This window comes from Mirounga angustirostris, unplaced genomic scaffold, assembly GCF_029215605.1.
Source record: "Mirounga angustirostris isolate CCGP_5_RB_7025 unplaced genomic scaffold, mMirAng1.0.hap1 SCAF_3, whole genome shotgun sequence".
Classification (NCBI taxonomy): Eukaryota; Metazoa; Chordata; class Mammalia; order Carnivora; family Phocidae; genus Mirounga; species Mirounga angustirostris.
Genome location: NW_026991711.1, coordinates 166,003,016 through 166,015,240, shown reverse-complemented (window position 1 = coordinate 166,015,240; position 12,225 = coordinate 166,003,016). Strand labels below are relative to the sequence as shown.

The 12,225-nt window shown below is 37.6% G+C and overlaps 1 protein-coding gene across 13 annotated transcripts in view; it reads left to right on the top strand.

Annotated features, from left to right (window-relative positions):
• The window catches only part of INO80D (INO80 complex subunit D), a 66,651-nt gene that overhangs the window by 16,882 nt on the left and 37,544 nt on the right, over positions 1 to 12,225 (top strand). For 6 of the 13 annotated variants that reach the window (XM_054506042.2, XM_045868150.3, XM_045868149.3 and 3 more), the window contains exons 2-4: positions 66 to 158; positions 264 to 510; positions 5,214 to 5,947. In XM_054506042.2, coding sequence (XP_054362017.1) covers positions 293 to 510; positions 5,214 to 5,947 — 952 coding nt within the window. In that variant the 5' untranslated portion in view covers positions 66 to 158; positions 264 to 292. Of the gene's footprint in view, positions 1 to 65; positions 159 to 263; positions 511 to 658; positions 1,477 to 5,213; positions 5,948 to 12,225 lie in introns of those variants that run through there. The other 7 variants (XM_064586971.1, XM_064586968.1, XM_064586969.1 and 4 more) reach the window with 3 other exon arrangements.

The following is a 12,225-nucleotide window of genomic DNA, read 5'->3' as shown; positions in this document are numbered from 1 at the left end:
ACTTCCCAGGTAAGCAAGCTTTTCTCGTTTCTATTTGTTAACTAGGCCTTTTGATATTTTTGTAGACAATCTGCTTCATCTTGATTCTGCAGCATTCCAAACTGTGGTATCCTTGGGGTTCTCTTAACATTGCAATGGTGCAGAAGATTTAAAATCAGGTATGGCTGTGGGGCCAGAAGTCCCTCAGTGAAATTCTCAACTTAAATCTGCCTTATACTCTCTGATTTATCATTTGGGTTTCTTTTTTTGTGGTGGTCTTTTAGCTGATGTTCACAAGGAATAGAGTCACGTGATGTATGAAGGGAAACATATACACTTCTCTGAGGTTGACAATAAGCCCTTGTGCTCATATAGCCCCAAACTGTGCAAGCAGCGGCGACTCAACGGGTACGCTTTCTGTATCAGACACGTTCTGGAGGACAAGACTGCCCCCTTCAAGCAATGTGAATATGTGGCCAAGTATAACAGCCAACGCTGCACCAACCCCATCCCCAAATCAGAGGATCGTCGGTAAGAGCTAATGATGGAAATCCATCTTTGATTTCATTCGTAGGCCTGGAATTTTCTTTTTTTCTTTTTTTAAATGTGAATTTAAGCATTGAGTTCTGGGATAATCTAAGTAAACCTTGGAATGCTTCTAAAGACAAGAATTGGCAGTTTTTAGAAAATGGAGGAGTGGGGAATTATTTGAAAAGTATGTTTGAGTGTGTTTGGTTTTTTTTTTTTTAATTGGTTTAATAGACTTTAAAAGAAATTTTTCCTCAAAATCGTTGCTTGTGTTTGGTTTGCAGTCTTTTGTAAAGTAGTTCCTGATTATGATAGAAATCTGCTTAAACAACAGAAATTATAGGAACTATTTAGGTGTTGTAATTAATGGTAATTTTGGAATTTTTTAATCTGTGCTGGAAAGGTAGCAAAGGGTATGTACTTATTGAAAAAGAATTATTCAAAAGAATGATTACTTGAATTATTGAGAAGATGTACTTTCAGACTTCTAAGCAGTGTTTGGCATTGTTCTGTAATCTTGCCTCTTTTGGTTAAAAGAGTTCCATGTAAAGTATGTTTAACATAATTGAGAAACGGTATGTTTATAGTAAGAGTAGGCTTTATCACTAGGATTATGAATTTTTACTTGGCTGAATTAAAAAACATGGAGATGTTTTTAGAGAAAGAGTCTTAGGATAGTTATTCATCTTTCATAGTCTCAGGAAAATTCAGACTATTTCATATATAATCTCTTTTTCATTCCTTTTTCTTCGGTTCTCCAGAAACCGTGTGGGCATTGTCGGATATTACAGAGAGATGTGTAATTATTCCCCAAAAGTTTCAAATACTGTTAACTTTAGGTAGAGAATGTGAACTTTTTACTTTAATCTTTAAAATATGTATATACAGCCTTCATCCTTGTTTCTATGCATAAACAGATGTCACCTGCATAAATGGGTTGAAAAGAAGTCATGTTTTGTATATGTCATGGTGAGCAATTTTTACACTTCTATGGTGAAATAAATAATTTGTGTTGATAGAGCTCCCACCAAAATGAATATAGCATCATGTGGTGATTTGGGAATACTCCCTTGGAATTTCTAATGCGCACTTAAAGCTTCACATTACAATACCTGAAAGTTAGAAGCAGCTGCTCAGTGAGGCAAGGAATAACATTTTAATCTCAGTTGAGAAAGGGACCACTGTACCTGGCTAAACATAAGCTGTCCAGCTTCTAGCAGACTTACCATGCCCGTTTCTTACCCCTGGCCTTTTTTAACTTGAAGAATTGATGAACTTGGATTCAGTTTTTACTCCAAGCTCCACTATAAACACATCTATAATTTTGTCCCTTTTTTTTTTTTTGAAGTTTATTTTATTTTTAAAGATTTTATTTATTCATTCGAGACACAGAGATACAGAGAGAGAGAGAAGAGAGCATGAGCAGGGGGAGAGGCAGAGGGAGAGGGAGAAGCTGGCTCCCTCCTGAGCCAGGAGCCAGATGTGGGGCTCGATCTCCGGACCCTGGGATCACGACCTGAGCTGAAGGCAGACGCTTAACCATCTGAGCCACCCAGGCGCCTTAAGGTTTATTTAAGTAATCTCTACACCCAACATGGAGCTCAAATTCATGACCCTGAGATCAACAGTCACAGGCTCCTCCATCTGAGCCAGCCAGGCACCCCTGTAATTTTGTCTTAAATTCAGTTTACCACATTTGCAATTGTCCACATTGGATTTTTTTTTTTTTTTCCATTTCAGCGGAAGCAAGTACTATCTTAATAGCTAGCAGCGAGAAGTAAAACAAGAGTTGCTCTGAATTTCTCCAAAATATTAATTCTCTGAATCATAGGTCTTCACCTTGATATTCAAAGTAGTTTCCTCTTTTTAGAACAAGAAAAGAAGGGGAAGGACTTGTGTGGCTGTATCAAAAGAAACTAAGCTTAAGTACTAAGTTACATAAATCTTTTCAAATTGGTTCAAACCAATGCAAATGGTATTAATATTTTTATTATTTGTAGGGTTGCTTGGAGATAAAGTAGACATCAGTAGGAGGTAATATTCTTATGTTGCCTCAAGAAATCCAGGTTGAATTGATATAAAGTCTAACGTGTATATAAATATTGATCGTTAATAACTACATTATATGACCTAATGTAGAAAAGATTGATATTCTTTTGAAAATAAGCTTTCATTATTAATGCAGTTGTTCTTTGGACACTTAGGAATTTGAGATGGTTTTATGTATTATTATAGAAAACAAACTCCCAGTGACTTTTAATTGATAAAATTATCTGATTGGTGGTCAGCTAAAGGAAGCTTCTTAGTTTCTGGTGTCTAACTTCTGGTATGTATTAAAAATGCTAACTTAAGGGATTCTACCTCTTTGAAATAGAGTAATGTTATGTTCAGTAGGAGTACTGGTATAATTAAAAAGTAAAGTTCATTTTCTAATGTACTTGTGCAATGGGAGGCTAATAAGGCTTATTACTGTAGCCTTGGTTTCTCAGAGGTAAGTGGTTTTATTAAATTGGTTATTTTATATAATTTAAATTTGTTTACTCTAATTTTATATATTTTTTAGTAGTGATTTGTCAAGTTTTTTGTTTCCTATATGTTTACCATTTTCCTAGATAGCTTAATTAAGACATAATTCACATCTGATACAATTCACTCATTTGAAATGTACAATTCTGTATTTTTTAGTATATTCACAGGGTTGTACAACTTTCATCACAGTTTAATTTACAACATTTTCGTCCCTTCAAAAGAACCCATTAGCAGTCACTCCCCTATATAGTTATTCAATTCATATTTGCATACTTCTTTTAAACACTGATCATAACGAAGTAAGCTGTTGTAATTCTAGCTATGAAAATTCTTTCCTTCTAGAAGAGGAAGTGTTTTACAAGTTCAGACTCTGTGGTAGTGCTGACAGAGTAGCTGGAGCAGGAGTTGAGGGTGAGGTTGAAGGAGGGCTGGACGTGCAGATTAGCCTCTGCCCTGTTACGTGAGGTGGCACAGAGCAGGCTCAGTTACCTGTTCAGGCTGCCCATGTGTAATGAGCAGAAAAATTTCATTTCCAAATTTAAAAACTATCCCACCTCATTTCTCCCCCACTAATCCTTTTGTTAATTTAAAAATGACTTGAAAACAGTAACAAAAATCACGCAGTTATCCCTGAAACTTTTTCCTTTTTGGCCACAGCTTTATAAATCTATTCTGTTTAAGGTCTATGTGAGACCCAACCTAAACCTGCTAGGTGTGTATGTGCGAGTGTGCGTGCACACACACACACACACACGGTGTAGATTCTTTTTACTGTCCGGAAAGCTTTTTCTTAATAGTCCTATTAAAATGGAGGCGTGTCTCTGAGAGATTTATTTCTAAGACAAGCCAACAAAACCATGTCTCTTGATGATTTGGTGAATCTGTATTTTTAACAGTTATTTAAAAATTTGTCTGATGCGGCCCAGTGAGTTTCAAGATTGACATTAATTACTTTATTGCCATTTTTACCCAAACTGTGTTCTGTGGAGATAGCACAAGTGCACTACAATAAAAATAGATGCCCTTTTCAAGTAAGTTTGGGAAACCCTGCCAGATGGGTACATTGCCACCTTGAAGCGCAATGCACGTTTTCATACAAAATGCTTTGAGAAGTTGTTCAGCAGAAACAGACAACAAAATCGTTGTCTAATTCTGTTGAAGCCAGCATTTTTCAAACTTATTTAAGCATGGAATACTCTTTTTGTGGCGTACTTGCTAATCTTCTGAGCTGCATGAGGAATCCCAGTCTGGGAAACACTACTTTACTACCAGTTAAACGCCTCTAGGTTTTCAGTGTGGTTTATGGGAACAACATGCATTCTTCTTTCTTACTGAGTAGAAGGATTCTGTCCTTTTTAGTATTTTTAAAATACCATTTACATTACAAAAGTAACCTCATTGCTGAAGACTATGGAGAGTCTCCTGAGCTTAGATTTTTCGTTTGAGTCTCAGCTCTGTTTCCAGAGCGGGGGGTTGGGGCAAGTTATTTAATTTTTATCAACTTTAGCTTCCTCATCTGTATAAAGGGCATTATTTTAGTACCTACTGCAGGTATAAACATACTTCTCTGGCTGTTGAGGAACTCATTTCATCTATAATCCCTCTAACTAGTTTTATTATTTTACTTTCTCCTTCCCTCTGTATTCTTTATTTCTCTCTCTCAATCTGTGTGTGTATGTGTGTGTGTAGAATACACTGTAGGCACTTGGTATTTTTAGGGATTATGTCATAAGATCTTTGTGGATCTACAAATACTCGAATGACATTGGAATATATATAGATATATAGACAGGATTTTCTTTCCTCTCCATAACAGAGTTTTTAGAGATCCTTTAGACTTGATGAGTTCTTTTTGTGCTGTGAATACAAAATAACAATGCAGAGTGAGAAGCAATAGCTGGATGGTCATCCGGGGCCACTCAGTGTTGGAATGACTCGCTGCTGTCTGGCAGCCTCTGCACACACACAACTCACCTATTTGCTTTAGGAAAATTGCAGACTTTGAGGCGTGCTTGAGAGTAGTAGAAGTTGTTTATGTTAAATCCATGAATGCCAATAGTTCCTATAGTCATGCATTATAATATATTAGGTAGGATTCACATTTTATACTATGTAGTTTTATATTCAGCTTCTCTTAGTGTATATCATAAACATTTCCCCGTGTGTGTTTTTTAAAGGTACTGCAACAGCCACTTGCAGGTACTTGGCTTTATCCCGAAAAAAGAGAGGAAGAAAAAGAATGATCCTATAGATGAGGTGAAGGTCAGGCACCAGATGGATACCATGGCCTTTAGCCTGACGGTGCCCCCGTTGGCCTTGAAGATGCCCAACGGGCTGGATGGAATGTCCCTCTCTCCACCCGGGGCTAGGGTCCCTCTCCACTATCTGGAAACCGAGTTGGAAGACCCATTCGCTTTCAACGAGGAAGATGATGACCTAAAGAAAGGGGCAACTGTGAGAAAGAAGTTGCAGAGCAAGTTGGCCCAGAATCGGCAGCGCCAGAGAGAGACGGAGATTTTAAAAGTCCGACAAGAGCACTTTAGTCCCCCTCCTGCGCCTTCACAGCAGCAGGCCCCGCCGCAGCTCTCCCACCTGTCACCTTTAGCCTCGTCCTTGAAACCTCCAGCGCCACCGCCACCGCAGGGTGTAGTCTGCAAGTCCCCTCCACCTCCGAGCACCAGCCTACCAATGCAGGGAGTGGCCCCCACCACACACACTGTAGCACAAGCGAGGCCGCTGCCCCTCCGGCCATCCAGTAGGGCTCCCGCCGCGGACCCGCCCCGGACTGACCGGGTCCTCATGAAAGCCACAGCCTTCTCTCCACACTTCTCCTGCATAAGTCGCCTGCACAGACTGGTGAAACTGTGCACCCAGAAACATCAGTTGGACACTGATCTCTTTCCCCATTTAGGTGAGTTCTCTCGTTTCCCGGACTGTAACACAGCGTGCGCTTGCAGGGGAGGCTCAGTGTTCAGACCCACCGCGTCTGTGATGCGGGTGGCGGGGCCCTGGGACCCGGGGAGTCCAGTGCAAGACTGTGTTTAGGGGGGCCGTCGTCAAGGAAATAGGCTAGTGGAGGGGATGATCCTTGGCGGACAGGATATGGAAGTAGGAGTCGGCAAATTTGGAATGGCAGTCACAGTTTCTAGTTTGTGGTAGCGACAGCAATCGAAAGGCAGTTGTGTTGGGTTCTCTGCCCCTGTGAGCTCAGCACCTGTGTCTGATGAAGTTTTCGACATGGCTTATCGTAGGACTTTGGAATAATGATAGCATTGTTAGTATCTGCTGACAGTTAAAAAACAAACAAACAAAAAACCTTGTAAAAAAAAAATTCCCAAAGCGATGCCTGTTCATGATTTAAAAGTGAAAAACTACAGGTAAAACTTTAATGTAGTGAAATGTCTTTCCTTTATTGCTTCTGAATTTTCTTGCTCAAGAAAATCTCTCTGATCCCAAGTTCATACAGGTATTTTATATATTCTTATTGATAATTTGATTGTTCTGTGTTTGATTATTTAAACCTTCAATTCATTTGGAATATAGTCTTAAATATGGTGTGAGCTGTGATTCTAACTTTAGGAAAAATCATTTGCATGATGTGATAGTAATAGAAAAATAGGAAAAGAGGAATAGAGGAAGAAGAAATATAAATGGTTAGTAAACCAATGAACCTCAGTCCCCATAGCAGGTGTGGAAATGCAAATTAAAATAACAATTTCTATCAGATTGGCAAAAATTCTATCCAGTGTTGATGAGCCTTCTACATTGCTGGTGAATAATGTGGCAGTATTTACCAATTAAGAGTGTATATATAGCCAGCAAACTCACTTGTGGGACTCTATTCCTATGGGTGAAAAAAATATCAGAATGTTAGGATATGTGTTCAAGGATGTTTATTGCAGCGTTGCTTGCAGTATTAAAAATCCTCAAACAACTTTTATAAGTAGATGTGCCTATTTTATATTAGCAAGTAGAAAAAAATCCAGGGGTATTGTATTACCCCATTTTTGTAAAAATAAATAAACAAGGGACATCAGTGTGTCTGTTGATTAAGCATATGGACAGATAGATGTTTGCCTATTGGGGTGTAAGCATGGGTCTTTAACGTGTGAATGGTTATACACTACCAGGCTGTTAACACTGACTGTCAAGGGGAGGACAGAATTGGATAGGATGTGTTTTTACGGAGATGGGAATGGCATCTCTTCTTTATTAGAGTTTTATATTGTTTCACCTGTTACTAAGCCATGTATGACTTTTGGTAATTAAAACAACTAATAAAACTTAAAGAAAAGGTATATATAAAAAAAAAATAAAACACCCAAACCTTATTAATACCCATTTGTTAATGCCTTGGTATATTTCATATCTGTAAAATTGGGTTCCTGCTGTACATACAGTTTTATAACCTGTTTTAAAATTTTTCACAATGTACTATGAAGGTAGTAATTTTTCATATACAATATAATTTGTCACAGCTGAATTCTTTCTCTAATTTAGGTTGTTTCCAGCTTATATTATTCTAAAGTGTAGCTGTATAACCTCATACTAAAATAATTACTGTCACATCTCTAATTTGTCCTTCAGACAGATTCCTAGAAGCAGAATTGCTGATTCCAAGCTTTTGCATTTTTTTAAAAGCTTTTTGATACATGTTGTCAAATTTTCCTTCAGAACTATTTTGTCACATTACCCTTCTTTCAGCAGGGTATGAGATGAGTTTCTCTCTATCTTTACAGTACTGGATATTGGTTATTATTGTGCCTTTGCAAATTTGATAGAAAATTTGCTTTAATTTGCATAACTCTAGATAAGTGTTTCTCAAATTTTAGCCCTTAGAATCCCTTTACATCTAAAAATGGTTGAGGACACTGTAGAGCCTTTATGTATGTGAGTCACATTTGTTGATATTTACTGAATTAGAAGTTAAAACTGAGAAATTTTTAAAATGTTAATGCATTTTTAAAGATAACACCACATGTTAACATATTCTTTTTATGAAATAGCTATGTTTTCCCGAAAGAAAAGAAATATAATGTGAAGAGCAGCATTATTTTACATTGTTTTGTAAATCTTAATGTGTGGTTTACTGGAAGACAGTTAGATTCTCCTGTCTGCTGTCATCATATGTGGTTTTGATTAGTATGTGAAAATATGGCTTACACGTTTGGAGTTGGAAAAGGGAAGAATATTTTACTAGCTTTTTAAAAATAATTGTGGATATTCTTATTTGACCCTATACCGAAAATTGACAAATGGTAGTTTCTTAAAGATTAGTTGCAGTGTGAAATCTGAAACCATATCAAGGAATTTTGCAAATCATTACATTAAAATCCATTGATCTGCTTTGCACTTTGTTTTTTAAGATTTTATTTATTTATTTGACAGAGAGAAAGAGACAGCGAGAGAGGGAACACAAGCGGGGGAGTGGGAGAGGGAGAAGCAGGCTTCCCGCTGAGCAGGGAGCCCGATGCGGGGCTCGATCCCAGGACCCTGGGATCATGACCTGAGCCGAAGCCAGACACTTAATGACTGAGCCACCCAGGCGCCCTGCTTTGCACTTTGAAGGGATCTTTTTACCCATGCGTGATTTTGTAACATCATATATTGGTCATTTAGAAAATACTGGTTTACCTAGTTAAACATATATCCCAAATGTGGACATATTTCATTATACAAAATTTAAAAATCATACTCTCGTGGGATGCCTGGGTGGCTCAATCAGTTAAACATCCAACTCTTGATCTCAGCTTAGGTCTTGATCCCAGGGTCGTGAGCTCAAGCCCCGCGTTGGGCTCCACACTAGGGGGTGTAACCTACTTAAAAACAAAACAAGATCACATTCTTTAATATTACCACCAATCTCGTCAGAATAGTCTGTTAGAAAGTTGTCATAGACTCAGTGATGACTTCCAAGTTTTCACAAAAAACCAAAATCAAGCTTTCAAGTGAAAATCTGAATTTCATTGTTGGCAACAAGTCCTGTCCATTGTTTTCCTTGAGGTGACAGTTTCACTGTGTTCATTTTAGAAAAAATGACTGTCAGATATCCAGGTCTTAGTAACCATAGTTTGTTGGTCACTCCTTCAAATAAAAATGGTGTCGAATGGAAAAAAAGCAGCTCGTTGAGGTCACAGTTACACCAGGTGCTGCAAGGGCTTTTCCTCAAGACAACCACCCTATGTTTGCGGTGTGCCGCACAGGGGCTTTCTGACTCCACATGGAGTCACAGACACTGGTGTAAAGACGCGCAGTCAAGAACTAAGATTTAATAAACAGTCTTTAATATACCTATACCGAGCTTTGTCACAGATACTCTTTTTTTTTAAGATTTTATTTATTTGTCCGAGAGAGGGAAGGAGTGTGTGCGTACAAGCAGGGGAGCAGCAGGCAGAGGGAGAAGCAGACTCCCCACCGAAGAGCGGGACTCGATCCCAGGACGCTGGGATCGGACCCGAGCTGAAGGCAGACGCTTAACCGACTGAGCCACCCAGGCGCCCCAAGGATATTCTTAAAACTGTTATTTATTTATTTATGTATTTATTTATTTTACTACACATCGTGGTGTGAAACACAGAAAGACTGCTCGTATAGTTTGGTCCCACCACCCTGATTCATGCTGAGGCGCCAGCAGATTGACCTACATGTTTTTTGTTTTTGTTTTTTATCATCAGTGCAAATGCCAACACGGTGAAAAAAGCAGATAATGTCTTCTTATTTTGAAGATAGTGTTGACCTAAGGAACTCCCTAAGGAGGGTTTCAGGGACCCCTGGGGAATCTATGGACCATTCTTTAAGTGAGAACTGCTGTTTTGAGATAGTAGTTGTAGCTTTGAGTATTTGTTCATATGCTTTTTGGACATTTGTATTTCTTGTTTATTTTACGTTTTGAGTTTTTTCACTCATTTTTGTTGAAGGGCTTCTTTTTTTTATTGATTTGGTATGATCTTTTATACATATTTCATGTTTGTTGCAAAGCCTCTCTTCCCATTTGTTATTTGCTTTTAAATATCTATGATATAATTATTTTGGAATTTAGGAGTTAAAATTGTTGATGTGTTCTATTTTTTTAGAATTTTTTTCCTTTTGAATCAGACTCTTTGTTTTGTTTTATTTTGTTTCTTACTTGTTTGGGCTCCAAGAGTATGTAATATATTCACCCATATTTTCTTTCGGTCCTTTTATTGTTTGATTTATTTACATTGTAGTCCTCTATTTGGAATTCATTAGGAATTAGTTTTGAGGCAAAATCTAACTTTATTTCTTCCCAAATGTTTGCCTCTTACTCCACAATGTACCTGTGTTATCTACTAAATATTTATTTATACTTTTATGTATTTATGGATGCTGGTAATTTTTTTAGCTTTTGAAACAAACTATGTTGTGTTAGAGGCTGGTTTTTTGTCATTTTGAACAGAATGAAAATTTACAGAAAAAGTATTGTCTTTTTTTTTTAACGATTTTTTATTTATTCATTTGAGAGAGAGGGAGAGAGTGAGTAAGAGCACAAGCAGGGCGCAAGGTTAGAGGGAGAGGGAGAAGCAGGCTCCCCGCTGAGCAGGGTGCCCCATGCAGGGCTCCATCCCAGGACCCTGGGATCATGACCTGAGTCGAAGGCAGACGCTTAACCAACTAAACGACCCATGCACCCCCCTCCCTTTTATTTTTATTTATTTTATTTATTTCATTTCTTTAAATTCAAGCATATTAGGGTCCTAGGTTTCAAAACAAAGGTTACTTTGGAGAAGCCAGAAATTGTAGTGCACTGTTATGACCAAGTATAGTCTGCATTCATGTCAGCCAAAGTATACTTTAAGAAAAATGCGATCTTGTAATCAGCCTTTACAGTCTCGTCTGGCCTGGTTATCTCAGTTAGTTATATTAAAACTAGTGATAATAAAGCCAAGATCAAAGGTTTGCTTTATTGGACAGTTAATTTCACAAGAGAAACACTTCCATCTTAGTTTTTACAACTTAGATCTTGACTTTTTCAGAGAAGATATAGGTGACTTAGTAGAAATTATTATGAATTATACAAAAACAATAAAAGATAATTTATGTCCTCATTTTAAAAGATACCATACGTGTCACTTTGTGTTTGAAAGACCTCGCCTTTCAGTATCCTATCCTGAAGCTAATGCTATTGTGATTACTTGTTTTTTACTTTTTTTTAATCACTAATTATTTTAACTTTTTTTTTTAAGTAACTTACTTTTTAAGGTGACCTAACATTTGGATAGTCATCTTGGAACTAAATTTGAGGTTTCTTTATGCCAGTGGTAATGTGTTACTTAATTTTAAGCATTTATAATTTGCATTTCGGTTAACCTTTTCTTAATTTCCCTATTTGGCACTTGTAAACTTACTTAAATTATAGAAGCAACCTGTGAGGTCCTTTCTAACATAACTGTCTAATGAAGGTGGTCTTCTGATTTTTGAGGGTCTCAAGAAGGAAGACCGAATACTAGTTATCAAGGTATCTAATTCAAGTCTCATAGCGGTATGAGTATATTTAAAGTTATGCACGTTAGACTGTGCAACATCAGTATTTATCAAGACCTTTTCAAGATGCAAAACTTCTAAAAAGGTAAAACCTTTATGTTGGAAGCTAATAATTATCCAATCATTAAAATTAGTAGCATTTAACAAAATAAGTAAGCATTGTTCATCCTGTATTTCTCTATTGTCCTCTCTAAACTTGTTTTTCAGAATGCCACAGAATGTGGCAGCTGTTGTTTAAAAGAATTAAAAGAAAGCCCAAGCCACATTAGAAATAGAGTATTGCCCTCTTACCCTTTCCTCTTCCTGCAGAGGGTAAGAGCCAGGGCAGGGCTCTGCCTAGTGGATGGAGTCCTTTTCCTCCAGAGGGGTTGGGAAAGGGGATGAAGTGTCTGCCTTTGACAGTTTATCCTAGGGCCCTTCTTTGTGGAAGTGTAGAGTGAATCCACCAGTACATTTTGACTTCTTTCTTACCTGAACATACATTAGCCTTGTTTTATGTTTTTCTGACATTATGTATGATGTTTAATGTATGGTGTTTTGGTGGGGGGAAGGACTGGAATCTCTGCTTATGTTTCTGCTCCATTTGTGAAGAGTCTGACGAAGAAGTTCATCCTTGGAATATAGCTTTTTTTTGTTACAGTGTCATTATTTTAAACCTGAGTGTATGTCATACGTCATTATTAATAT